General features: G+C 40.0%; 1 protein-coding gene across 2 annotated transcripts; it reads right to left on the bottom strand.

Moving 5' to 3' along the window:
- Positions 1-644: 644 nt before the first annotated feature.
- Positions 645-25,120, bottom strand: ints6l (integrator complex subunit 6 like). 2 transcript variants are annotated; one of them, XM_028459934.1, is made up of 18 exons: positions 24,870-25,120; positions 24,667-24,744; positions 19,351-19,500; positions 16,818-16,907; positions 16,539-16,722; positions 14,592-14,720; positions 13,039-13,202; positions 10,710-10,862; positions 10,450-10,582; positions 10,111-10,205; positions 9,920-10,030; positions 8,142-8,357; positions 7,918-8,044; positions 7,654-7,796; positions 7,300-7,525; positions 4,224-4,598; positions 4,045-4,138; positions 645-3,219 (listed from the first exon to the last, which is right to left on the bottom strand). In XM_028459934.1, the coding sequence occupies exons 1-18, from the start codon at positions 24,978-24,980 to the stop codon at positions 3,117-3,119; spliced, it is 2,682 nt and encodes an 893-aa protein (XP_028315735.1). In that variant the 5' UTR covers positions 24,981-25,120; the 3' UTR covers positions 645-3,116. The 2 variants fall into 2 exon arrangements, with proteins under 2 accessions (XP_028315735.1, XP_028315734.1); XM_028459933.1 differs by having other exon boundaries at positions 4,224-4,601.
- Between the last annotated feature and the right edge of the window lie 735 nt (positions 25,121-25,855).

Here is a 25,855-nt window from a genome sequence, read left to right on the forward strand (position 1 = left end):
AAATGTATTTTATCATGTAAAAGTTTAGTCTGAAAAATAAACCAATGTTTTCTAAAAACCCTGATTGGATGCTATTGTCACATTTGTAGAATTGAAGATAATCAATTCCCATATTATTTTCTACAATCAAGCTAGAAAACATCCATTCAACTTTATTTAATTTACCTGTAGGTAACAAAGCAAGTGGGTGAATACCAAGTCTGAATTCAGTGACCTCTACTGCTGGCTTCATGATTAAAGACGAGAAAACTTTACCAAGTTTTGTTGATAAATTTAAATGTATTATTGCCTCTTGAGGTTGAAAATTCAACTAGAAATCACTGTAAGTCAACATGGATTAGGATTATTCCAAAAAACAAAGAAGTGTTTTAAACCTGAGGTAAAGCTGATGAATTTTACTCCCATTTTTGTGTAAAATTGTTGTGGCGTTTTGAATGGAACGAGACGGAGTAAAGGTTTAGGGTTGCTGGTCAGATGCTGACAGGCTTTATTTGGTCAAAGGGTTTTAGAAGCTGACCGGTCTGGGATTAAGAGGTTTCCGTGTGTGTGTGCGCATGTCCCAATGAATATGCAGTTATGAATATGAATATATTTTGCACTCTATAAAACCTCATCACAACACAAATTAAAACTTACATCAAACGTCATTCTCTCAGTGATTTATTTTCTTATAAAAAAAAGGTAGATTTATAAACTCTACACTTTATACATGTATGCAACAGTCTACAAAATGGCTTTGAACTTTTTATACAAAATATTTCTGAGATTAACAAAAATAAAGTGTTTCTATTAACATGTTAGAGTGGAGGACATCTGACGCATAAACTGGGGAGAACAAAAAGGAGGCAGAGGAAAGATCCACGGCTGTTATAAGTCTGACACTGGGGCTGTTCACAGAGACTGAACAGATGCTAAAGTCCCTGGAATGGAGCTGTGCTGCTGTTGGCTTTACTGCAGTGTGCGTGTGTGTGTGTGTGTGTGCGTGTGTGTGTGTTACAGTGTATAGATGAGCAGATGCATTAGTCTGACCTGCGTTGAACTGCTGTAAATCATCATTTGTCCAAACACCAACTCTGCTGTGTAAGCTATTATCCTGCCTTCATAATGAACTGTGTGAAATTGATCTAATTAGTATTATGCTGACATGAATTGCGAGTGAAAATTTGATTTGATCCCACAGAGAAACATCAGGTGCTGTTTCTCTAACAGCTAAAGCTATTATGTAATATCTACTATTCAGATGCACCAGTTACCAGAGGTGACAATACTGTACTTAAGTAGTTTTTCTGGTATCTGTACTTTACGTAAGTATTTTTTTTGGAGACTTTTTACTTTTACTTATTACGTTTTTTTTAAAAACAAATATCTGTACTTTACAATCCCTACATTTTAAAAATGAGCTTGTTACTTATAAGACCTTCGAACATGACGTCACAACGTAAAAATATGCAAAATTTTGGTAGTTTGAGCTTTTTTCTTTTTGACAGGTCCCTTAGTTTTAAAGTTAACATTAAACTCAATTCTGCTCTGGGTTAAATTGAGCATTTGCATTATTTTACAAATATCTTAAAACATTTTATTTACAAATTTAATCTATAATCAGTGCTAAATTCTCCAGGTGTTAATAAAGGGAAACAGATTAAAATTTTTATTTATTTTTTTTACAAGTTCTTAAAATTGTTGAACTCAAGCATTTACACTTTTTCTTATTTTTTATCTTGACATTTTATTTATTATGAGTTCTAAATTCTCCAGGTGTTCAAAGATAACAGATTGAATCCATTTCCATTAACCAGTTTTCTACAAGTTCTTGAAAAAATGTAATCTACTTGGTAAAAAAAACCCTTTACTTTGAACTTTTTTACTTAAGTACATTTAGTTGCATCTACTTTTTTCTCTTTTACTTAAGTAAGGGAGCAACTTTAATACTTTTACTTTTACCAGAGTAATTTTCTATTCAAGTATCTATACTTTTACTGAAGATTAGTATTTTTGCCACCTCTGCCAGTTACTCTTAAATAGAGATATTATGACTGTTTTGGTTTAACATCTAAATGTGAACTCTATTGATTTAAATCACATTAATAAAACATATGTCTTAAATGTAGCATACAGGTCCTATCAGCTGTATACATTAGACACACACTACCTCCATCTTGCTTTTAACTGGTAGAGCTGTTAGCTGGACCATGGATCTTTTACTGTGGGATGATAAACTGATCATTTAAAGCCAAAGTGTATTTATCTGAATGTTAGCAGACATTTACTTTCACGTGTGGTATAAGATTAATACCACAAGACGGCGCTGTGGGCTTTTTTTGTAGACTACTCGATCAGGATGACGCAGCAGATGCTAACAGGATGCCAACAGTGGTGGACAATAATAACCAAGATGGCCAAAAGTTTGGGCAATACATGTTCAAAGATTTTAGATTATAAACACCAAGTGTGGGGACACATTTTAAAGCCAGATTCTACAAGTTCTAGTAATTTTCTTTACAAAAAAAAATATTGCCTTGACAACAAACTCCCATCTTGATATACATCAATATTACCTATATATTTATATATAAAATGTCAATATTTGTCAGTATCATCTATTAACAGTAGGAAACAGTATGTAGACAAATGTCTGAACAAAGATCAGTGCGGTTCTTAGCAGAGAAGGGCTGAGCGATTGAAACAGATTTCTTTTGCTGGCAAATACATTTCTATTCATGAACATAAACACAGCCACAGTCAAAAGTTATCTTCAGACCAGCTGAACAAAGGTCTGGGTATAAAAAGTAACAATAGAATAAACCTGAATGTGCCTAAAGGAATGGGCCAGCGAGTCTGTGGAGTGTGCATTTGTGTCCATACACATAAAAGCCATTAGGAGGCTTAAGGCATCTGTTGATATGAATGGTTTAAGTATAATAAAGCCAGTGATATATGACCTGTAACTTCAGTCTGTAAAAATAAATAACGTAACACACACAAGGACAGTGAGTGTTTGTCAGAGCAAGTCAATGTCTCTAATTTCCCAGCATCCATTGTTTAACCAAACTGACGTCAGATGAGGGAGAAGCTCCTTTCTGTTGTCCAGTAATACAGCAGCAAACCCAGTTTCCTCACTAGCTGCCAAAATCAGTGGGCAACTCTGAAGCTGCTTGTTCCTTATTTTCCAACTCGACAAGGGCGTTCTCCAGTTGTTGGATGAGTACCAACTTCTTGAACCTGATCAGGGTGGAGAACAATTACTACAAAGTGGTCAGAACAATGAAAGAAGGCTTAGTTTTGATCAGTTTTTAGGTTAAAGGCGGACATACACTGCAATTTTTGGCTTCTTCTTCTTTTTCTGTTTTAACAGCAACGCATCAGAATTTTATCTTGTTCTCATATTCCCTGTGAATGTTCATTCCTTTGTCTTATAGTCTATCCATTTAGTCGAGGTTCTCAGGTAATGGGTCCATTTCTCCATTGAGTGTATTTCCTCCAGTATATTTGTCCATTAAGTCACTGTTTGTGGGTCAACTTTCATCCAGTTTTTTGTGATGTTCTTTTTTGCTGCGATTGTCATTTTAAAAAAGATAAACATCACTTTTGGAGATGACATCCACCGGTACAAGACCACAGTAGACAACAGGCTCCACAGATATACTACAACACAGAACATCTCCCATTACTTGCATGACCTCCCTCCAAAAGGATTGGATTTTTAGACATAACCAGAAGATGTGCGAGTGGTCAGCATCTGCCTGCCCACAGCCCCTCCAGCACAGCTGTTCTTCTTCTAATTTTCACGTTGCATTTCTGGAAACAAGTCTCAAGACGTGTCGTGTATGGACGTTACAGTGTGAGTAGTCAGGTTGCGTCAGAGTGTTGGTCCATATAGTGTGAGAACATGAATCGTGAGCTGCGAACATTTGGACTCTACAATTGAAGCTGGAGCTAACTACAACGATTGAAAAAACTTTGCACAGTGTATACCCGCCTTTAAGAGGAAACTATAAAAACAGGCAGAACTAAAGTATCACCTTGGAAACATGTTCTGTAATTTACCTGAGGGCCTCTTTGATGGCGTGCTGGATGAAGTACTTTTGGACGTCCACTAATCCCTCCACCTGCTGCAGGAGCGCGACTATGGCCTCAAAGTCTGAGGAAAAGCACGTGGACAGTTAGAGGTGCTACCTTACCAGACAGAGATTAAAAACAAGTAGGATGTTGCAGTCCATACGCACTTCGTCCTGGTTTGCGAACCTCCTTGATGACGCGCGTCCGCAACTCTGCTTGGGATCCGTCCAGTGGAGGTATAAATATGGTGTGAAGTACGGGAGCGTCGTGTTTGCTGTCGTCCTGCTGGCTTTGTGGACTCAGGCGGTCACAGTTGAAATGCTCCTCCACAAGCAGCTCTTCTAGTGGACAGTCTGTGAGATTGTGCTCCGTCCCAACATCGCTCTGCCCATCAGATCCCATTCCTGCTTCACTTTTGTCTTCAGGGCTTAAAGGAGGCGTAGACCCTACATCGCCATCCATCTCAGCGAGCAACATCTCACCACAGTCCATTCCAACGATGCTCTCACCATTACTCTCAGCTACAACCATGTTGCCATCAACTGCTGAATGAGAGAAAATTACCAGCGTTTTAGTAGAAAGTCGTAGCAAACCGTTGTTTGAACAGAAAAGCATCTAAGAACAAGTTCCGTTCCAAAGTGGCTTGGCAAAAAAGGAGATGGACACATAAAACATTACAGGTACAACATAAACAAAGCATCATATCAAAGTTTTAGCAATGAGTAACATTTCTACAGCAGGGATGTCCAGCAGCGCTGGCAAAATCGCCCGCTACTCACGTTCTGGCCAGCGTCTACTCTATTTTTATTTTTTTATAGTTTTATTTTATTCTCTTAAACGTGTTCATAAATGATTGCGCACCCATTTCGCACTGAAAAAAATCGTTAAGATCCATGAAAGATTGACGTTTTCAACACTTTAAGGAAGTTTTCTGACGCTGTTTTGTCGGCCATTTTCTAAATCTTGCGCAATGTCTCTTGAGAGTTCATCTCACGTGCCACCAAGCACACACCTCAGATTCTCTCATCTGCAGGAAAAATCACTTCCTGAAGCACTGAAAAGTCTGATGTTGGCAGTAAGAAGATGAATAATCAGTGATGCCATCCAAACGTCACAAGCCAGCCATTAATGCTGGGCTTTTTAACAAAGAAAGTAAGAAGTAAGTAAGAATTTAATGAAAATCACAAATATAAGGGGAGGTGGAGACCATTTCCCCCCCCAATTTTGGACCTGACATTTTTTACAATGTCATGCTGAAACTCATACTACTAGTAGTACCCGACCTTCACCCATCACCATCATCGAGGATCACCCAGTCAACATCAACACCTGCTCAGGCCGTGACTCAATCCTTAATGTACATAACTTTTGTGCTTCATTAAAATATGCTTCTGTTAGGTATATTGTGAATTTTAATGTGCATTGATACACTAAATATATTACCAAGATTAACAACAAGCAAACCACACAAAAATGATGTTAATCATGCAGATATGTTACAGTGCCAGACAGCATTCTACAGAGGACTACTATGAGACCAAGCGCCCATACTACTGGATAAGTTGGTACATTTTCAACAGGTAAACTGGTAATGATGCTCAATTCTTTGTCATCATTATCATGGATACCAGATTTCAACTTGTAAATGCATCATGCAAACAAAAACTAGGTGAGAAAATACATCATGCTAATAAAAGTGCTACAAAAAAGACAGAAGAAAAGCACTAATTACACTAATATAATGCATCAAAAGCCACAATATAGCATCATTTTTGCAAAATGTTCTGAGCAGCGGCATGCCCCCCAACCCCCCTACTAGGGCGACCGTGGCTCAGGTGGTAGTGGGTCGTCTTCTGATCGAGAGGTTGGGGGTTCGATCCCAGTACCTGACTATGTGTCGAAGTGTCCTTGGGCAAGACACTGAACCCAAAGTTGCTCCCAGTGGTCGACTAGCGCCTTGCATGGCAGTCCTGTCCCACTGGTGTGTGAATGTGAGAGTGAATGGGTGAATGAGCTGATATGTAAAGCGCTTTGAGACTGCTTCAGTGTGGTGATAAAGCGCTATATAAAATCAAGTCCATTTACCATTCCATTTACTTTTTTTTTTTTTAGCCTGCTACTTTTTTTCAGGACATCACTGCTACAGATAATTAAAATAGATGGGAGACAATCCAGCAAGGTCAAGAGGCGAGTGTAGGGAGCACAGAGGAATTAGAGAAAGGGGGTACTTGAGCCAAAAATAGTTTGAGAACCACTGTTCTAGAGCATCTAATTTGGTCCGCGGGATGATTTTTCTCAAAGTGAATAATGACATTACAAACATTATTCAGTCAATCCTCCTTTCATCTCAGGGACAATAATTAAGTTTGATAGCCAACTGCAAACCAGATTAATAAAAAAAAGATTTATAAAGGAAGAAACAAAAAACTCACCACAATTGTGCCTTATACATTGATATTAACCAAAATAAATGACTATTAAAAATCAGCTTCAAAGCAAAACACTTTCATGGATCGCTTTAATACCAAAGCGTTTTACAATGAGTCATATTTATCTGTTACACATTCACAGCCTGTTTGATGATCGGGAGACAGAGAACGTCATATTTTGCAATTATTATCATTAGTAGTAGTAGTAGTAGTATAACATTTTACGTGTCTTCCTTAATCCGCTATCCACTTCTTAACACACACAGACAAGCATTCAGCAAACTGTGTGTGTCTATATTAATGTTTATATTAATTCTAGTATCTTCACTGTTGAATCATCTCTGTCTCACATGTCGCTGTTGGTCTAAAATGTTTTAAAACCTCTTCTTTCCTGTGCTACTGGTGTTAAGAGTCACAGCTTTTTCTGATCAGACAAAGAGGAATCCCGGTGCTGACCTCATTTTAATATGATTTACATATGTAAATATGGGGCGTGGAAAGGGAGGGGACACGTGTGCGTTCACATCTGCGCTGATTCCGATGTTCAAATGACAGGTGCGTGGATCCAGTCGTACTCACAGATTTGAGTGTACGCATGTCTCTGGATTGAGACGTGCGCTTTTTTCACACCATTTTATACACAAGTCTTTGTACATGAGGCCCCAGGAAAAGATTGGGAGAATAGTGGCTCTAGTTATGATTTAACAAAGAATATGTTTAAAAAGTATTCTGCGCATTGAATCAAATTAATGGAAGTTGTAACCCATGCTTTTTAAAATTCAAACCTACCAACAGAAGTTCTTTTTTCTCTCACCTTTGTGTTGTGGAATGGGTTTAAGAAGGTTCTGCTGAACTCCTGCCAGACTCTTTCCAGGCGCCACATGGTTGGAGTTTCCTGGTGGCACATGTGGTCTTCGCAGCAACGGGGACATGCTCCGTCTTCTTTTTAGGGTAACGCCTGAGCTGGAGTCACCGGAAATTCCTCGTTTCTTGCTTTGAGGCCCTGCCACGAACTCATCTGCCTCATCAATCATCATCCCCTTGAGTAAAGTAATGAAGTCGTCACAGAGGAAGAAACAAAAGCCAAAAAAAATCCCAGAATTTTTTAAATTGAGCCGTTAGACTTCAGTTACAATGTTATCTAAGAAGTGAGGATATACATTCACACCTTCTTGTCCTGTTTGAACGGATTCCCAAACGTGTGCAGCCGTTTTGGTTGATCAGGGTCAATCTCTCTCAAAGGAGACGGCATCATTTTCAGAAACTCCTGATAGTTTCCCATCTGAGCCACTGGAATACTGTGCAGGTAGTCTGACAAACACCCACAAAGAAGAGAAGTCCTCTTATTCCAAAAAGCAGTAACAGAGCAAGAATTCAATTTGAAATCAACGCTTTCTCATCACATGTGCAGCATGTTGGTGTGATTTCAAACCTTCATCTTGTCCTCGAATCAACTTCAAAGACGTCCGCAACAAGTTAGACCGCATTCGTGTGAGCTGGTCCAAGAGGTTCCTCCTTGGGATGTCGTACGCGTTTCGATAAGATTGAGGTTTTACTTCCTGTCAGTGTGAGAGGGAAAGCTTATAGAAAAAATCCCACTAAAAGGAACAAACATTGTTTATAAATAATGAAGTGTCAGCGCTGTCCTGAACTTGCCTTATTGAGCAGGGCAACCTGGAAACCAGAAAACTCTTTGAAGTTGATGTCGCACAGGCGGAGCGGCCCCTCCCCGGTGATTCCATGCAGCAGCTGCTTAAAGTCTCGCAGGTGGGCGAGCGACAGGGAGCTGGAGTGGTTCTTTACCTTGATGCTGGTTTCTTGGGGAGCCTTTTTCCCCACCGACACAATGAGACGATCCGACTCGATTTTAGCCTTAAATTAAACACATTATTGTTTCTCCTTAGTTTCCACTAAACAACGGTATGACAGAGTACTAATGAGCATTTTCACAGATCACTATTCAAAAGGTAATAAGACCTTTTCTAGGAAAGATGGTGTAAATACTTCTAAAATATTTCTCAAATCATCAAAGTTGTGTTTTTCCAAATGAGTGCTTGTGTAAACACTGCAAGGAATGCGCTGCTTATTTATAGGCAATAAATTGTCTTGAGTCATATACATTCTTCTTAAAAACTGGGAACTTACGCTTCTGTTTATGATTTTAGTTTTTTTTTTTCTTCATTCTGTATTTGTATTGATTTTGCACCGAATATTTACATTAGGAGCAGTACAATATTACAAAATTACAAACATTTGTATGCATAGTAGTGTTGTATGTATTAATATTGAAACACTGGAGGTTAACATTTATGGCAGACAATTTCAAACATTTAAAATTGTACAAAAGTGTAAGTAATTGCTCCTGATTCTATTCTCCCTTTTTTATATATAGAAACAATAAAGGGTATAATTAGAAATATATGGTCATATTTTTTTAATATCGAAAACAACAAAAAAACAATAATAATAATATTAATAATAATAATGTGTTTTATAGTTTGGCCTGTAAAATCCTGACCCAGAAGCAAAGAAACCCATTGAAATAAATTTTGAAAACATTTTATGTCAGTTTTGTCAATTGAAAAATATGAATATGATAACGGTATTGAAGGTTTAGGGTTCAAATGAACTCAAGATTTGAGTTTTAAATCAGAGTGGACTGATCTACTTTCTAATAAAATTGCATAAGTTTAGTTTAGTCCAAAGTAGTGGATCCAAATTTCAGCTTATAGCCCAGCCTTGATTTGGGAATAAAACCAGGCATTTTGTTTAGAATCTCACCTTAGAAGAAACCAATAATGAGTATTTATTTATTTTTTTTGGAAAGAGGCAACTTAGGGCTACTTGCAATGCAATTTTATAATAACTTAAATCCATATTTTATAAATATATACAATGCATTTAAATTCATGTTATTATTGATTCATTACAAATTTTTCATTTTTTTTTTTCTGGATCTGTATGCACTCTTAACTGACCATTTCTGAATATGTGGAAGTGAACTGCTTTTCTTTGCCCTACAGCATCCTGTCCATTCCCTTGATAGTGTAGTTGTTATGATCCCTATTTTCCATGTCCTGTATGTAATCCTTTTGTATATTGTTTTGTTTCCCCTTGTTTTATTGTTAAGTGTGATTTTTTTTTCACATCAGCCTGTCTCGGACAACAGATGGAAATTAGCCTATGGCTATAATCTGACATATTTACATTTGTTGAATGTTCATTGATATGTACTGTCCCTATTTGAATAAAAAAGAAATGAAATGTTTGAGATGTTGGAAAAGAGCAAAGTATAACCTAACCATTACAGAGGTTCTTACATCTTTACATTAAACTTCAATGCTCTTTAACATAAATCTTAGAAACTCCTTCCCTCGTTTCACATGTTAAAACACTGAATACTATACGTCATTATTAGTCATGACATAATTTACCTGCTGGCTGAGCTTTTTCAGGTAGGAAATGACACTGTAACTCAAGCCACAGTCCATGGTGTCTGCTATCAGGTTGGGCGCACCCATCATCCTCAGGGCCTTTTTTAGAGGCTGTTTAAAGATAAAAAGATACAAATTATGAAGCATTGTTAATCAGGTAAACGTCATAGCTATAGAATATCTCAACTTACCAGAAGGTAGTATGGAGGCATGGTGTTCAGATACATCTCAAAGGCCTGCCGCCACTTTAGGTTTGGTTTGAGCTTGTGCACTTTAAACAAATCATCTGCACAAAAGAAGAGCGACATCAGTGAAGAGGCGGTAGTTAGGGGTTCATCATTCAGCTGTAGCTTTAAAGCCGTCTACAATATGAGTAAAACAGCTGATAAAATCCATCACATACATGGTTGATTTCATTCGTAATTTCTTTCTTTCTGTGGCTTAAAGGTTTCATTTTTAATCTCAAAAGTTAAATAAAAAAGGCTTTTAAAGTCATTTGAAGACATTTCAGACACTGAATAGTGTCATACCAAGGAGTGGCAGAAGGACTGGGTAGTTGTAAGGCATCACAAACAGGTTAACACAGGTGAGAGTGGTGCTGGCTTTCAGGTATCCAAAGGGCTGTCCCAGGTCACTCTGCTTCCCACTGCTATTGACAAACACCTGGGAGTCAAAGAAAACTGGAATGTCAGACTTAAAACTATCATTTCCACCTGTCCAACCACTAAACAGTGACAATATTGTGAATTATGTAAATGTATAAAAAAAATCCAAGCTAACAGCACCCTACCTGCCAGCACATGTGTGGAGACTTCCTCTCCAGAATGAACTGGGTGAGTGGAGATGGTTCCAGTTCGTACTTGTCAAATGGCAGCTTGTCAATCACCATGGGCTCACAGTCGGCACAGGAGAAGCGCACCACAGGGTGAGCAGAACGAGGAGGCTGAGGGGAGAAGACAGACATGAATACAGAAACTGATCCAAAGCCGTGTGACATGCTCACACAGCAGCAATGTAGAACTGACACTTAAAGATTTATGACAATAAAAGAAAACTACCATTAGGTGTGAAGGGATGATTATTGTGCAATACTGACACTCGTCAAGTCGCACAAAGATGTACGAAAGACACAGGACTGACAATGTTTGAGGTAATGATGAAAAGGACTAACAACATTTCAATACTAAAATAATACCACAAGTGTCAAACTCAAGGCCCGGGGGCCAAATCTGACCCTTTGGAGCATCTAATTCGGCCCGCAGGAAAAAGTAAAAATGACATACAAAACATGAACAATTTTGTAAATGAAACTCAACAATATTTTCAAGGGCTCACGGTTTTCCCGGTGCTTATATCAAATGATTTCATCCATCCATCCATCCATCTTCTTCCGCTTTTATCCGGGGCCGGGTCGCGGAGGCAGCAGTCTCAGCAGAGGTGCCCAGACCTCCTGATCCATGCACACCTCCTCCAACTGTTCTGGGGGGACCCTGAGGCGACACCAGGCCAGTTCAGAGACATAGTCCCTCCAGCGTGTCCTGGGCCTTCCACGAGGCCTCATTCCCAGTAGGACATGCCTGAAACACCTCCAGAGGGAGGCGACCAGGAGGCATCTGATACAGATGCCCGAGCCATCTCAGCTGGCTCCTTTAGACGTGAAGGAGCAGCGACTCTACTCCGAGCTCCTCCCGAGTGACTAAGCTTCTCACCCTATCACGAAGGGTGCGCCCAGCCACCCTGCGAAGGAAACTCATTTCGGCCGCCTGTATCCGCGATCTTGTCCTTTCGGTCATTACCCAAATCTTATGACCATAGGTGAGGGTAGGAACGTACATCGATCGGTAAATTGAGAGCTTTGCCCCCCGACTCAGCTCCCTCTTCACCGCGACAATCCGATACAGCGACCGCATCAATGCTGACGCCGCACCGATCCGTCAATCGATCTCACGCTCCATCCGACCCTCACTCGTGAACAAGACCCCGAGATACTTGAACTCCTCCACCTGAGGCAAGGACTCTACACCGACCCAGAGAGGGGAAGCCACCTTTTTCCGGTGGAGAACTATGGCCATAGATATGGAGGTGCTGATCCTCATCCCGGCCGCTTCACACTCGGCTGCAAACCGCCCAAGTGCACGCTGAAGGTCCTGATTTGATGAAGCCAACAGAACAACATCATCTGCAAACAGCAGAGATGAAATCCTGAGGTTCCCAAATTGGGCTCCCTGGCTGCACCTAGAAATTCTGTCCATATAAATAATGAACAGAACCAGTGACAAAGGGCAGCCCTGGCGGGGACCAACATGCACTGGGAACAGGTATGACTTACTGTCGGCAATGCGAACCAGGCTCCTGCTGCGGTCACAAAACACATGTGGACTGGTTGGGCGAACTCCCACGAACCCTCGAGCACCCGATGAAGGGTATAGAGCTGGTCCATTGTGCCGCGACCGGGACGAAAACCGCATTGTTCCTCCTGAATCCGAGGTTTGACTATCGGCCGGATCCTCCTCTCCAGCACCCTGGAGTAGACGTTGCCGGGGAGGCCGAGGAGTGTGATCCCTCTGTAGTTGGAGCACACCCTCCGATCCCCCTTCTTAAAGAGAGGGACCACCACCCCGGTCTGCCAAACCTAGAGGCACTGTCCCCAACTGCCACGCGATACTCAGGACGAATCGCATCCACCCCCGGAGCTCTGCCCCCGAAGAGCTTTCCAACCACCTCGGTGACTTCAGCCCGGGTGATGGGCGAGTCCACCTCTGAGCCCCCAGCCTCTGCTTCCTCATCGGAAAACGTGGCAGTGGGATTGAGGAGACCCTCAAAGTACTCCTTCCACCGCCCGACAACATCCCCAGTTGAGGTCAGCAGCTCCCCACCAGCACTGGAAACAGTGTTGGTGAAGCACTGCTTCCCCCTCCTGAGGCGCCGAACGGTTTGCCAGAATCTCTTCAAGGCCGACCAATAGTCCTCCTCAATGGCTTCTCCGAACTCCTCCGAGACCCGAGTTTTGCCTCAATAATTTTACCGCAATAAAATCTCAAGATTCTCCGTATTTGGCCCCTGAACTAAAATGAGTTTGAAACCCCTGATATAGACCATCATCATACATCTGTGCTTACAAGGGTTGGAGAATTCTGGTCCGGCCAGAAGGACTCGGGTAATGGCCAATGACCGACTGGAACCCCCGTTTTTGGATTTGGACGGACGTAGATGAGCTTGTGGCAGCTGTGCCATGGCTGTGGACCGAAGGATGACGCAGGACGATTCAAGTCTGCAGAGTTCTCTATAAAAGTGCAAAAAAGAGCAAAGATAAAGCAAGTAATTAAAAAGAAATACTGGAATCATAATTCTTTAAACATCATCGAGAGTCTTATTTAACACATTAACCAGCATTAAAAAAAAACATTTTAACACACTAATGTGCAAAAAAGAATATGCTTGTAACCTTAATATGTGATGCTAAATTTGGAGACAGCAAACAATATGGATATCCATAATCCCCGTGTAGAAATACAGATTTTTAAGTGAGTTAGTATATTTGCAGACCTCTTGTTACAAAACAAGAGTTCAGAATGTATTAGGGGTTAAACAGATTAGTCGACTTTAATGTTGTCTCGCAACTCTGTCCACGTGACGTCGACTAGTCCCAGTACCTGACTTTTGCATAAGATGGTGGCGCAACACAGCAAACGAGGGTCCTAGTACCCCTGCACCGCAAGGCAGCACAAAATCAAGCGTTTTTCGCTTTTTCCTGGTTTGTGCTGAAAGTCTGTGACCCGAAAAATATCTGTGACCGCTGCTGCTTCTCAGTGGTAGAGGAGAAGAGTAATAAACCTCTTCGTAGCTATTAAGGAGCTATTTACTCCCCCTTAAACATGACGCTCCGGTGGGTGAAGTAAATGCAGACTGGAGAAGAATTACAAACGTGTTTAAGGGGGAGTAAATGTCCGCCAAGAAGTCGCAGGGGTTGGAACTGTCGCCACCTCCGGTCACAGATTTTTTCGGGTCACAGATTTTGCCACAACACCGGCACTCAGCTACCACTCGGCTCAGCTCTTGGTGACGTCATCGACGTCGACTCGACTAGTATGCACATAAAGTCGACCTTTAAAATTAAGTAGTCGTTCAACTCCTAGAATATATACAGCACTTATAAAGTGCATTGTGCCATCGGTGTAACATAATGAAACCTTGTTCTTAAACAGTTCTTTATAGATTTATTGCACCCATATGCTAATATGAATGGCTCCTATTTCTGTAGCTTTCCGTGGGACTCTGTGACGTGCCTCTAACCAATAGGGCTTTGTTGCTTCTAAGAGATTGTGTCTCATCACCAGTGGGAAAAGGAAGCAGATCACACACACACTCGCACGCACACACCTTTTGCTGGATGTAGTGGTTAGTGCTGAGTCAAACCACAGCAGTACTGGAAATCACACCAAAAAGCAACTATATTTACCAGACACTCACATATTTATCATGAACAAGTAAAATGTAAAATATAATGGAAGTCTTAGAATGGTTTAACGTGTATCCTATGTACGTGTGTTTCATTTGATCAGTGTTTTCACATTCTCACTTCAATTTACAGAGGGATTTTTCTGGATTTATCTCATTTCACACCAATTTTAGAAAGCAGAGGATTTCAGCCACGCCCCACACAAAAACTTACCATCACAAATGAGAGGAGGGTCGGGTCCAGTCTTTTCAAAATTGAGGACGACTCCACTTTGAACCTTTTGAACCAGAGACTCGAGACATTGGTTCAACATCCGCTGTGTCCGCACGCAGTATGAACGCCCTGTGGGGCAGCACAAATAGTGATCAAACATGCAGGAATCACCTGCAGAGAAACCAGGGGTGTATCCGAATAGTCCGCCCTATCTCCTTTCCTATACACTGTTCCTTAAAGGTGCAGTCCGTAACTCTTATAAAAGTGACTTTTTGTCATATATGCTAAAGCTGTCACTATTTAAGGACAGCTTTACATGAAACTAGTAGTTTGTGTGAAGAAAAAAAACAGGCTCATTGAGTCCCGTCTGTTGAGCCTGCTGCCTTTGGCAGTTTGCCAGAATGCACCATGACCGAGCAAAAAGAACCAATCAGAGCCAGGATTGTGTTTGATGGAGTGTCTGACAGCTGTTGCTCACAGCCCCCGCCCCCTTCCGCCATGGCCAAAACACAGCAATGCTCATAGCAATGTGGTGCCTGTAGCGCCGTTTTTTTTTTTTTTTTTTTACAGTGTATGGTCTGGAGGAGTAGAAGATGGAATTGGCGACTTTTCTGCTTGAAAGGTAATTACTGCTGCTTGATTCACATTATGTTTGATTTGTAATTGTTACACTAGAACTCTGTAATGCATGTGTTGTTTGTGTACACGCTGCCATCACTGCAGCCTCCGTGTGGGCTGCTGTGAGTGACACTATGTCAGCTGCTGCCAGCTAATAGATTGTTGTGTGCACATTGAGAAAGAGAAGTGCTGCAGTAATATGCTTTTAATAGAGCATGTTATATTACTGTGACGTTGCTGTCGTGCTAACGTTAGCTTGTTAGCTCCTCTGAGGGAGGGACTTTGGAGGCAGGGCAAGAGAGCAGCAGAGAGGGAGGGGGAGGGAGGGACTTGAAAGTTATGGACTGCACTTTTAACACCCGGGGAAGTGTTTAGGTGGCGGCCATGATAAGGAGCGTTCCAATTCTCTAAAGGAAAGGAGGCTCAATGCTACATTTATAATCTCCTTTAGGAAACACTGATGCATCCTTTACCATAGGAGACCAGATAATGCTGTCCCACAATTCCTTGTGGTGACAACATTTAAAAGGACCGAGCTCATGAGTGGAAACTCCTGATGACTGAAAACGGACGCCTTGAACCACTTTAAATAATCTAAAATCCATACCTGGGTTAATGTAATGCGGATGTTGTAAAACAAACAGTAAACTTTTAGTGCAGCCTATTCTCAGTTTGCATTAGTTATGTAATCACGTGGCAGCCGTTGTGCTGTGGCAGTCGTTAATAATATAATAAATAACATTTTTAGCCACATTATGTTTTATTCAACATATTTCATTCACCTAGGAATGCTTTGTGCTGTTGTACATGTGTAAGTCTACAATGTTATGTAGGCATATATCTTGTACAAATTTAACCATTTCACAAAATCATACTTATTTTACATTAATGTTGATTTCTGAGTGGAAAGTGAGTGTGAGCAACCATTCTCAATGTGACGTTCTTTTAGTTTCACTTTTGTTCCTCGTAGCCTGTTAGCCTCTTTGCCTTTGATTTACATTCAAACCTTGTGATATTTGAGATTATATCAGTGGTTAGAGGCACAGGGGAAAGTGTTATAAATATGCTTTTTGTAGTCCCTTTTCAGAAATTTGTAGTTTTTTCACCACGGCAGACGCTACTTACCTTCACAGCCATCGGAATATTATTATGTCACCTAGTGGAAGTGCGTCTGATTGACAAAACAATGTGATGGTCTTTCCCTAACTCCTTTAGGAAGTCTCCTAACACCTCCACGGGGTTAAGGAAAAGTGGATAGAAAAGGAGATAGGAGGGACTATTGGGACGCACCCCAGTTAGATTAACCAGAGTGGCAAAGAATAGGCAAACCTCCAGTGACTTCACACATCTGTGTGATGGCAGACTCATCTGAGGCAACGCTGCCGAGCTGCTCGTTCTCTGGTGCGGTTGCGCCGGGCAGTCTCAGCACCAGAGCAAACAGACGCTGGTCCCATCGAAAAGGTTCCTTGGTCAGCTCGCTTCCAGCCAGCGGAGAGTTGAGTGGCAGGTGCAGCTAAATAGGACAAAGCAAAGGATAAAAGATCCAAAACAACAATAATAATAATAATAATGTTTATAATAAAATGGGTTTTGTGTTTGGGATTTCACCTCATCTGGGACACCAGAACTGTGTGTAAGCTTGTTCCCATCCGTGATGGTGATGATCACAGATGGCTCCAGAAAGAATGGGTTACGACCCTATGAGAGACAAATGTTAACGTTAAGCGATTCCATCAGAGTCCAGATGGACAGTGAACTTCCTGTTCTTTAGTTTCCCACACCCTGTCGTTGGCTCACTATAGGATAAAAACCCTCTTCAGCACAGCAAGAAATGCTATTTGTCCTAATGACTAATCGACTTAGTAGTATCACACATCTGATGAGTACTGACATGAAGCCCTGCTTATCTTTGCTTTGTGCTTTCATTGGGACCTTGTCTGGAACACGTCTTTTTTTACGGGAACTTATCAATTCTTCTTGAATCATACAAATAGCCTAAGAGCGGAGTGAAACATTCTGATGAAAGTACCAAAAATGACATTATTTTAGAAACATGTAGCCAGTGATTGTTTAGGAGAAGCAGTGGATATGACAGTTTTAGGGCTGGGCAATGTTATTTTGTTTTAAAAATACTTGTTTTATCAGTCGCTGTGAATTTGTGAATGTCCCATTGTGAATTTGTTCTCCTGTTGTGTCTTTTGTTACCATTTCGTTTATTTCTGTTCACCAATTTTGAATTTTTTTCTCTTTTTATGTCTTTTTGTTGTTCTTTTGTGTATTTCTCTGATTATTTGTACGTTTTTGTAGTTTTTCTTTTTTTAAATGTATATTTCTTGTGCAATTGTTTTCCCCCTCTTTTTGTGTGCTTTTTTGTCCTATTAAGTAATTGTGTTTCTTTTGAGAATTTTTTGCATTTACTTTTGGGGCAGCTAGTTACCCATGTTTGTGATGCCTACAAGTTATTTATTCATTTTTTTTTTACCAATCTTAAAGCACTGTGATGTTATTTTAGCTTGTGTGCCATTTCGCATCAGCAAATTTCTTTCTGGGAAGACTTTATTTATTTAGTAAAATTATCAATATTCAATGTCATAGCCTTTGCGTCCCTTATTGCTCGTAGAAGAATCCTCTTGTTATGGAAGTCTTCCCAACCACCTTCAGTCAAAGTTTGGTTACGCGACATTCTCTCTCTTCTTAAACTTGAAAAGATCAAGTTCTCACTTAGAGGCTCATCTAATAGATTCTACTCCCACTGGAGACCATTGCTCTCCTATTTGGATGGGCTCCCAGCTACGGAAGTCTGTTTGTAAGCACCCACTGTGGGCTCATGTGAGCACCACTTCTCTCTGTGTCGGTCCACTGGCGGCAGATGACCCCCCCACAACATATTCATTATAAAATATGCCAGCATGGCGGTTCCGCATCAACAACCAGGGAGTGGGCAGCCATCGATATTCATTCTGTACTGTTGTTGACAGCTATTCAGGCAGGTATGAGGATGCGCACATGCATGGTTCATGTGTAGATGTGTAGCTGCACATGTGCACTTAAATATGTGTGGACATGTGTATATGTGGGGGTGTATGTGCTGTGCAGAGGTAAGTGTATATATGTGTATGTACTTTTTCATATCTATTTTGTAGTCATATTTGCACGGTAATTATTTAAGAGGCTCAGGGGTTTGGGGTGAGGGGAGGGCGGGGCTTTCTTTGTTTTGTTTGGATCAAGTTTTTGTGTTTTTTGTCCAAATTGTTCAATTGTATAAAAAGAAAAGAAATTGTACGCTTCTGTATACAGTTATATCTGTGACTTGCATTTCATAAATAAAATTATTAAAAAAAAAAAAAAAAAAAAATCAATATTCATATCGTATATCGACATTTTGAGGAAAAAATATTGAAATATGAATTTTAGTCCATATTGCCCAGCCCTCGTCCTAACCCAGACCTTCCCCTAAACATCCACATACTAAAGCAGTGTTTCCCAAACGGTGTGCCGTGGGATTTTGTGACAACCATACAGTTATTGCAATATACAACTACACAAAAATAATATTTTTTTAATTTACTACTTTGTATGCACTCATTTCATAATACAGAGGCAAACTATATAACTATTTTTTTTTAATTTTTAATATTTTGTTAATAAATATTTCATGAGTAATATAGATGTCTTTGTCACATTTTAATGGTAAATAATTAAGCACATTTACAGATATTGTACATGATATGAGTGATAACGCGTGTTATAATGGCTATTTTGCACAATAGGTGCACCTTCAGATTTGTACTTATCCTTCGATGTGCCTTGGGCATAAAACGTTTGGGAACCACTGCACTAAAGAACTCACTCACACATGCTGTCCCTTATAGGAAAAAAAGCCAAAAGTGGTGCAGTTTGTACAACAGTTTGTTATTAATTGTGTCTGTGTGGCATTTTGCATCAGCAAATTTATCCCTGAATTGTCTTTCTGGTCAGACTTCATTTGAATTAAAATAGTTCAAGATTTATATTGTATATATCGCCATTTTGAGAAAAAATATCAAGATATGAGTTTTGGTCCATGTGGCCCAGCCCTAGTAGGTTTTAATGCAAAATATAATATGTAAGGCACAACTTGTTATCCTTGCAGCATAAATACCATCCCATAGTTGTCAATTCCTGAGACAAGCCGATTGAGGTTGAGCAGGTCAAAGGCGGTTCGAAGAGCATGACCTAGAGTGGTGAGACCAGATGCCTGCAGGTTCTTCAGCTCACACATGAAGGTGGCGTGGTTCTCCTTCCATCCTGCCTAGAATACACACACAACACACACAGAGCAGCTGTGTAATCCATCTGTGTACGACACAAAGGCAGGTTTCACCCAGCAGCAGAGATGAGCTAAAGCCAACGGAGCAAAAAAGACCCAAAGTATGCAATCACACAGAGAGAAAGAGTATGTTTTGTTCTCTGACTGATTAGCAGCACGCTATGATTACTTCAAGTAGATAACTGTCACATTTGGATGCAAAAGCTTTAAACTCTCAGCTCTCTGTTTACTATATACTACAAATGTCAAACTCAAGGCCCGGGGGCCAAATTCGGCCCTTTAAAGCTTCCAAACTGGCCCGCAGAGAAAAGTGAAAATAGCTGTAAAATCATGAATCATTGTGTAAATTACTAAATAATTTAGTTGTGTATATCTCAGTAGGGTTACAAAGGGGCGTAAAATATCTGGTAGATTTCGACAGGAACTTAAGCTTGGGAATTTTGGCAATTGTCAAAAAGTAGTAACTTTTCATGGGATTTTTTTTTTAAGTAAGCAGAGATTGGGAGTCATTTTAAATGATTGTATCATATCCAAATATAAATATTGGTATCTATGCAAAAATAATACACTTCATTTCCACAGATTTATTTGGAAGTAGAACTTTAAAATGATTTAAGTGGAGTTCTATTGAATTTGTCACAAATTCCCACGCTTGTATAACACAGTGGAAGTCATTTTTACTCTCAAATTGTTGAAAGAAACCAATTTTTTCAAAATCCTGCTCAATCCTCAAATTATTTGGTAAAAATTTCCCAAAATTAAATAAATATAGTCACTACCTGACTTGTCACCTATTGCTTGGATATTGTGGGTTCCTTATAATCTCTACATGCTTTTATATCATTTATACATGGAAATGCAAAGTAAATGTTGAAATTGTTCGATTCTGCACCTCTGAGGCCCACTTCAGATCAAACTTGTCCGTATTTGGCCACTGAGTTTGACACCCCTGAGGTACTACATGACCTAAACATAAGCATAGCATTAATTTAGGCAAAACAGACCTCTGAAATAAGAAGATATGATTGTTCAGATTCAAGCCCACGGCTGAGCCGGCTGCTGTTTGTTTAAGAGTCTAATTTAATACATGTCAAGCATCCAGAAAAAACACACCTCCCACACTGCCAGTGCTCTCTGAGAGAGACGTTCTACACAGTCGAGGATATTCAGACTAATGCATCTACTCAGGAACTTCTTTACACTGAGGTCAAGTACTTTAGTGTTGCAGCTATATGCTTAATCTACGGATAACCTGCAAGCTTACTGCTTCCTTTGCTGGGAGAAGCTAAGAGTTTGCAAAGCCAGAAAGACAAGAGAACCACCAGCACAAATGCATATTCCTCTCAATCAGAATTATTGATAAGTTTGTTTAAATTGCAAGGATAGAATCAGGGTAAAATCTGACATAAGTTCTGATGAACTACTCTTGACATTTGCTCAAAGAATGTCCATATGAAATTACAGCCCGTTTCAATGAGCATTAACGGACAAGTAGTCATTACCCCCTGGCACCCTCGTGGCACATACAGAGTAATGAGCCCCATTCATATATTGGTATGTGTCAATGATTCAGCACCACCAACTGTTGCAATATTTGACACACAAATAAATGAGAAAAACTAATGGAAATTGCCTAAAAAAAAGGGGGTGGACCCCGGGCCCCTAATCAAATTGTGCGACGCATAATCGTAATCTAACTTGAATTAGCTTTAAAACGATATATCACACGACTATGTTCCCATAAATTTGGAAATTAACAAAAATGGGGGGTGGGGCCCCTGGGCCCCCTACCCCATTTCAAAAAAGGGCTCAGAGCGTCTCATCATATTCATTCATACCAAACTGCATTCCGATCTAACGAGAACTAACAAAGGAGTAGTCATTTGAAAAATGGGCCCTCCCGTGACACGTACGGGGTAATGGACCCCATTTGTACATTGGTAGGTGCCAATGATTCGGTACCACGAAGCCTCATAATATTTGACTAGCAAAAAAATGAGAAATCGACTTTCGGTTTTTTTTCTTTTGGGGCCACTTGGGCTTCAAATCAAAAATCGGGCTCCGAGAGTCGATGCGTACACATCCATAGATTATAGCTACCAAATTTCAGCCTGATTCATTAACGAAAAACAGAGGAGTAGCCATTTTAACTGGTGTACACAACAACAAGAACAAAAAGAACAACAAGAAGAACAAAGTGAGTGGTGTTTTGCATCCGGTAGCCTGGCCTAAAAACGCACACATGTTGGCAACAAACTGACCAGGACAGAGACCCTTATATTACGCAGACCCGCCAAAAAGTGAGGCTTAGCTTGCATTCAATAATTCAGACGTCAGAATAGTTCAATTTTTTCAGCCTGGCCTCAACTGTCTCCTACTACATCAACTATTTATTGCCTGTGTAACTGTGCAATCACAGTTGCTTCATTCAGTAAAAACCTTGTTATTTCATCATAATTCTCATTGTGCAAAGCAGGCAGAAACAACAAAGAGGATGTCAGTACAAAAAACTAAGAGAGGACGAGGACACAGTTTACAACACAGGGAAAGATCTTCAATCATAACTACAATGATCCACAGTGAGCTGAGCGAGGATTATTTAACTGGAGCGTTAGAAATAATTCTGTTACCGTGAGCCACATTTATAAGTAATGGTCGACGCATCACAGAAATAACTTCATTTACTCATGTTATTACGTCATGACCACGCCCAACACGTAATGCTACGATATCAACACAATAAAAATCGCACAATCCTTTGACGCTGTGTACAGAAACTAATTCTACTGTTATTTTCATTGACTGTTTTATATCAGGATGGGGGAAAAGCCAGGGATGTTTTGTGTGCTGCACCACAGAAATATGTAATCTGTGTTGCTGCACAGTCTACAGAAAGAATTTTAAAAAATAATAATTATTATAGAAATTATTAAAAAATAGACCTTGAATCCAAAAAGAAGTGCACATTTACAGAAAACTATAACTAAACTGTGGCTACAGATACATTTCTTAATTGTCTAACTTCTGCACAGCTGCCAGTCAGTGTATTAATCATCAGTTTGTGTCCTTTCTGCCTTCAGAACCATCTACTGCACCACTCTGGGGGTACGTTTCAGGAAGGAAAGCCTCATTAAATCTGTCATCCTTAATGAATTTAATATTCACTGCCATTGTCGTCCTTGAAATAGTTGTTCTTTCTTCTTCTAAGCTATTATTTCCTTGTTCTGTATGCCCACGTGCTATAAATACAGTATGTGCAGATTATAATCATCCCAACAGTTAAGGTGTAATTAACATGACTGACTGGTAATAAATCACTGAGACACATCATGCCAGACATAGGCAACATAGGCACATGCGGCCCTCGCTCTAATTTTGAGAGGCCCCTAAAACTAATGCACAAAATTACTTAAAAAAAAAAAAAAAAAAACATACAAAATTACAGAAATATACACAACATAAATACACAAAACGACTCCAAAAACACACAAAACGGCAACAAAACAAAAAAACAGAGACACAAAATTAGAGAAACATTACAAAATACAAGACGAAAATGAATACACAAAATATGTCTCCAAAATTACAATAAAAATACACACATTGACTTATAAGACACAAATCTAGAACAACAAAAAACAACTAAATGAGAGGAGAATATGCAAAATGGCCAGAAAAAAATAAACAAAACAATAAATTACACATGAAAACACAAACTCATTGTTGTTCCCTGTATTAATGTTCAGATGGGTCATTATTCTAAATGCTGACATGAATGTAGATAATGAAATCAGATCATATAATCACATTTTTGTGGGGCCCGCTAAGGTAAAGGTAGCTTATCTCTGCGTTATGCTCATTTTTTTTTTTTTTTTTTTGAAAAGATTTCTGCCCTGGAATTGTGACACACTTCAAACTGTTTACAATGTTAGATCACTCTCTACTTGCATAATAAAGTTTGGTTCTGATAAATAAACCATGAGGGATGTCAGCAGAGAGCAGATAATATAGTAGTAGACTTGGGACTTTAGGGATTCATGTGACAGCGTAGCGTTTACTCAGCATTAAAAAAAACAAAAAAGGCTCAGTGGATGCTGTGCAGTCTTAAAAAAAAAACAACTGCAGATATTTACTTGTTGTGGATATTTCTTGTGGTGCATCATGTCTTCTAAATGAGTGTGCGAACAACAAGGACAAGATTGTGTGTTTCAGTATGTGGAATAAGATTATGGAACAGTTTGCCAATGGAAATTAAAGAGTGTACAAATATCAAAAATATATTTATGTTGTATGACAATTTTGAAAGTGTATCATGTGTTTTTTGTGTGTATTTAATCAAAATCAAATAAAGATGGACCAAAACTGATTTCTCAACAGCAGCAATGGTTAGGAAACAAGATGCTGAAAATGTGATTGTTACTGTAATGTAGGAAAAGGGGTGGGACTAATAAGTTTATACTTCCAACCACTCCCTTTCAAACACAAAAAGTATGCAGTAATATATGTAATTATTGTTTTGTTTTTTCTTCCTAGAGGAAAGCCATCTGCATCAGTCTGTTGTAATATTGTTTCTTGTATTATTGCATTTATTCCAACTAAAACAATATATCTACCTACCTATTTATTTATCTATCTAAATGCTTTCCACGTTGAACTGGTGCACAAAGTGCTTTCATGAACAGTAATCTCATATATTCGAGTAAATCTCTTTAAGAGAGCTCATATTATAAAATGACACGGAGGAGAGGAAGGGTTTATCAATTTACAGCTGCAACCAGCCAATGGCAATTAAGGGGCGTGGCTTTAGTATATTAATAGGAGGCGGGGCATGACATGATTGGCGTGATCCTTGGCCATTCAGAAGACTGAATTTGTGGAAAAAAATATCAACGCTAATAAATGTCTCCGCCTCCATCTCTGACCCCAGACTTTCCTCAACACAAAAGCAAAATGTCCGCTGGATGTCAGGAGGCAGAGCTGCTCCGGCTCTGCAGCTATTTTGGAGCTACATTTCACTGTTTTCGCCACACAGGAAGCTGTGTCCGGGTCCGACGGCAACACCAGAAGGACAATAAAGTGTTCCTGCTAGGGGGGGAAAAAAAACCCTTGGCCTTGTTTCATGTACAGAAGCTATCAGTTACTGATTACCTTCACTCCGTATGGTGGATCATCGAATGTAACTAGCATGTACCTGTCGCCTCTACTAGCCGGGTCTCGGGCACGCAGCTGTCAAAAAAAGAAACCAAAAGAAACACACGTTAATTTCGACCGAGCTTTTTTCAACGGAGCCCCCAGGCTCTCCAAAAGGAGCATTCTTGATGAAAAAAGTCCGGGTAAAAATCACCCTTTACCTTCATAAAGACCTCAACCGCGCCTTTCGCAACGTCCAGATACGTCGTACCCAAATAAGTGCGCTGATTCATAGAGGCGGACGTGTCTAAGAGGAAAACTAAAATAGGCATTTTAAATATAAAGCTAGGATATATGCTTTTCTTAAATAACTGCTAGCTAAATAAGAGCTATCCTGCGGCCAACCACTTCACACACGTGTGTATATTTGTTATAAGAAACCCCCCCCTCCATCAGAGGGTCCGGTCCCTCTCTGTCTGCCCTCTGAGCTCAGCTCTGCTCTGCTCTCGCTGTTCAACTTCTGCTCCAACCTAGAGGAACGCCCACCGCCCCTTGGCTTCACGCCATTGGTCGAACCTCACTGTGTGGCCACGCCCCCAGAGTATATACGCTAAACTGGGTCGGAAGCGCCTACCCTCCAGTGGGTGGATGAACACAGAGCCACGGCCCTGACGTGCCTGCAGTGCGGGTGCATTTGTAAGTGTCAAACTTATGGTCCGGGGGCCAAATCCGGCCCTTTGGAGCATCCAATTCGGCCGGCAGGAGAAAGTTAAAATGACAGAGAAAACAAGAATAAATGTGTAAATGAATCTAAACAATATTTGCAGGGGTCCACTGTTTTCCCAGGGCTTATATCACTTGATTTTTTAATGTAAAACAGTTGAAAAAAAAACTAAAGATTCTTACAAAATTCTTCAATTACATTATGACACAACATTTCCCTTATTAAATAGAAATTGGTCACAAAATCTTGCAAATTTAAAGTGAAGATCCCATTAGGACTGGTATCAGTCACTTATTGCTTGGATATTGTCGGTTTCTTACATGTTTAGATTTTTGTCTACGTAGAAGTGCAAACAAGAGGGCGCAATAACGTTGAAATTACTTATTTTCCAGCATAACATCTGTGGCCCACTTGAGATCAACCTGCTCCGTATTTGGCCCCTGAACTAAAATGGGTTTCCATTTCCAACCAGGGGTACGCATA

Source organism: Gouania willdenowi, chromosome 10, assembly GCF_900634775.1.
Source record: "Gouania willdenowi chromosome 10, fGouWil2.1, whole genome shotgun sequence".
NCBI lineage: Eukaryota > Metazoa > Chordata > Actinopteri > Blenniiformes > Gobiesocidae > Gouania > Gouania willdenowi.

What these genes read in the sequence shown, in the direction of transcription:
- ints6l (XM_028459933.1), bottom strand. Translation starts at nt 24,980, where the DNA reads ATGCCTATTTTAGTTTTCCTCTTAGACACGTCCGCCTCTATGAATCAG. An exon ending in CTCCACACATGTGCTGGCAG is followed by an intron (nt 10,583 to 10,709) that starts GTAGGGTGCTGT and finishes TTTGACTCCCAG; the next exon opens with GTGTTTGTCAATAGCAGTGG. An exon ending in GCCATCAAAGAGGCCCTCAG is followed by an intron (nt 3,220 to 4,044) that starts GTAAATTACAGA and finishes CACCCTGATCAG; the next exon opens with GTTCAAGAAGTTGGTACTCA.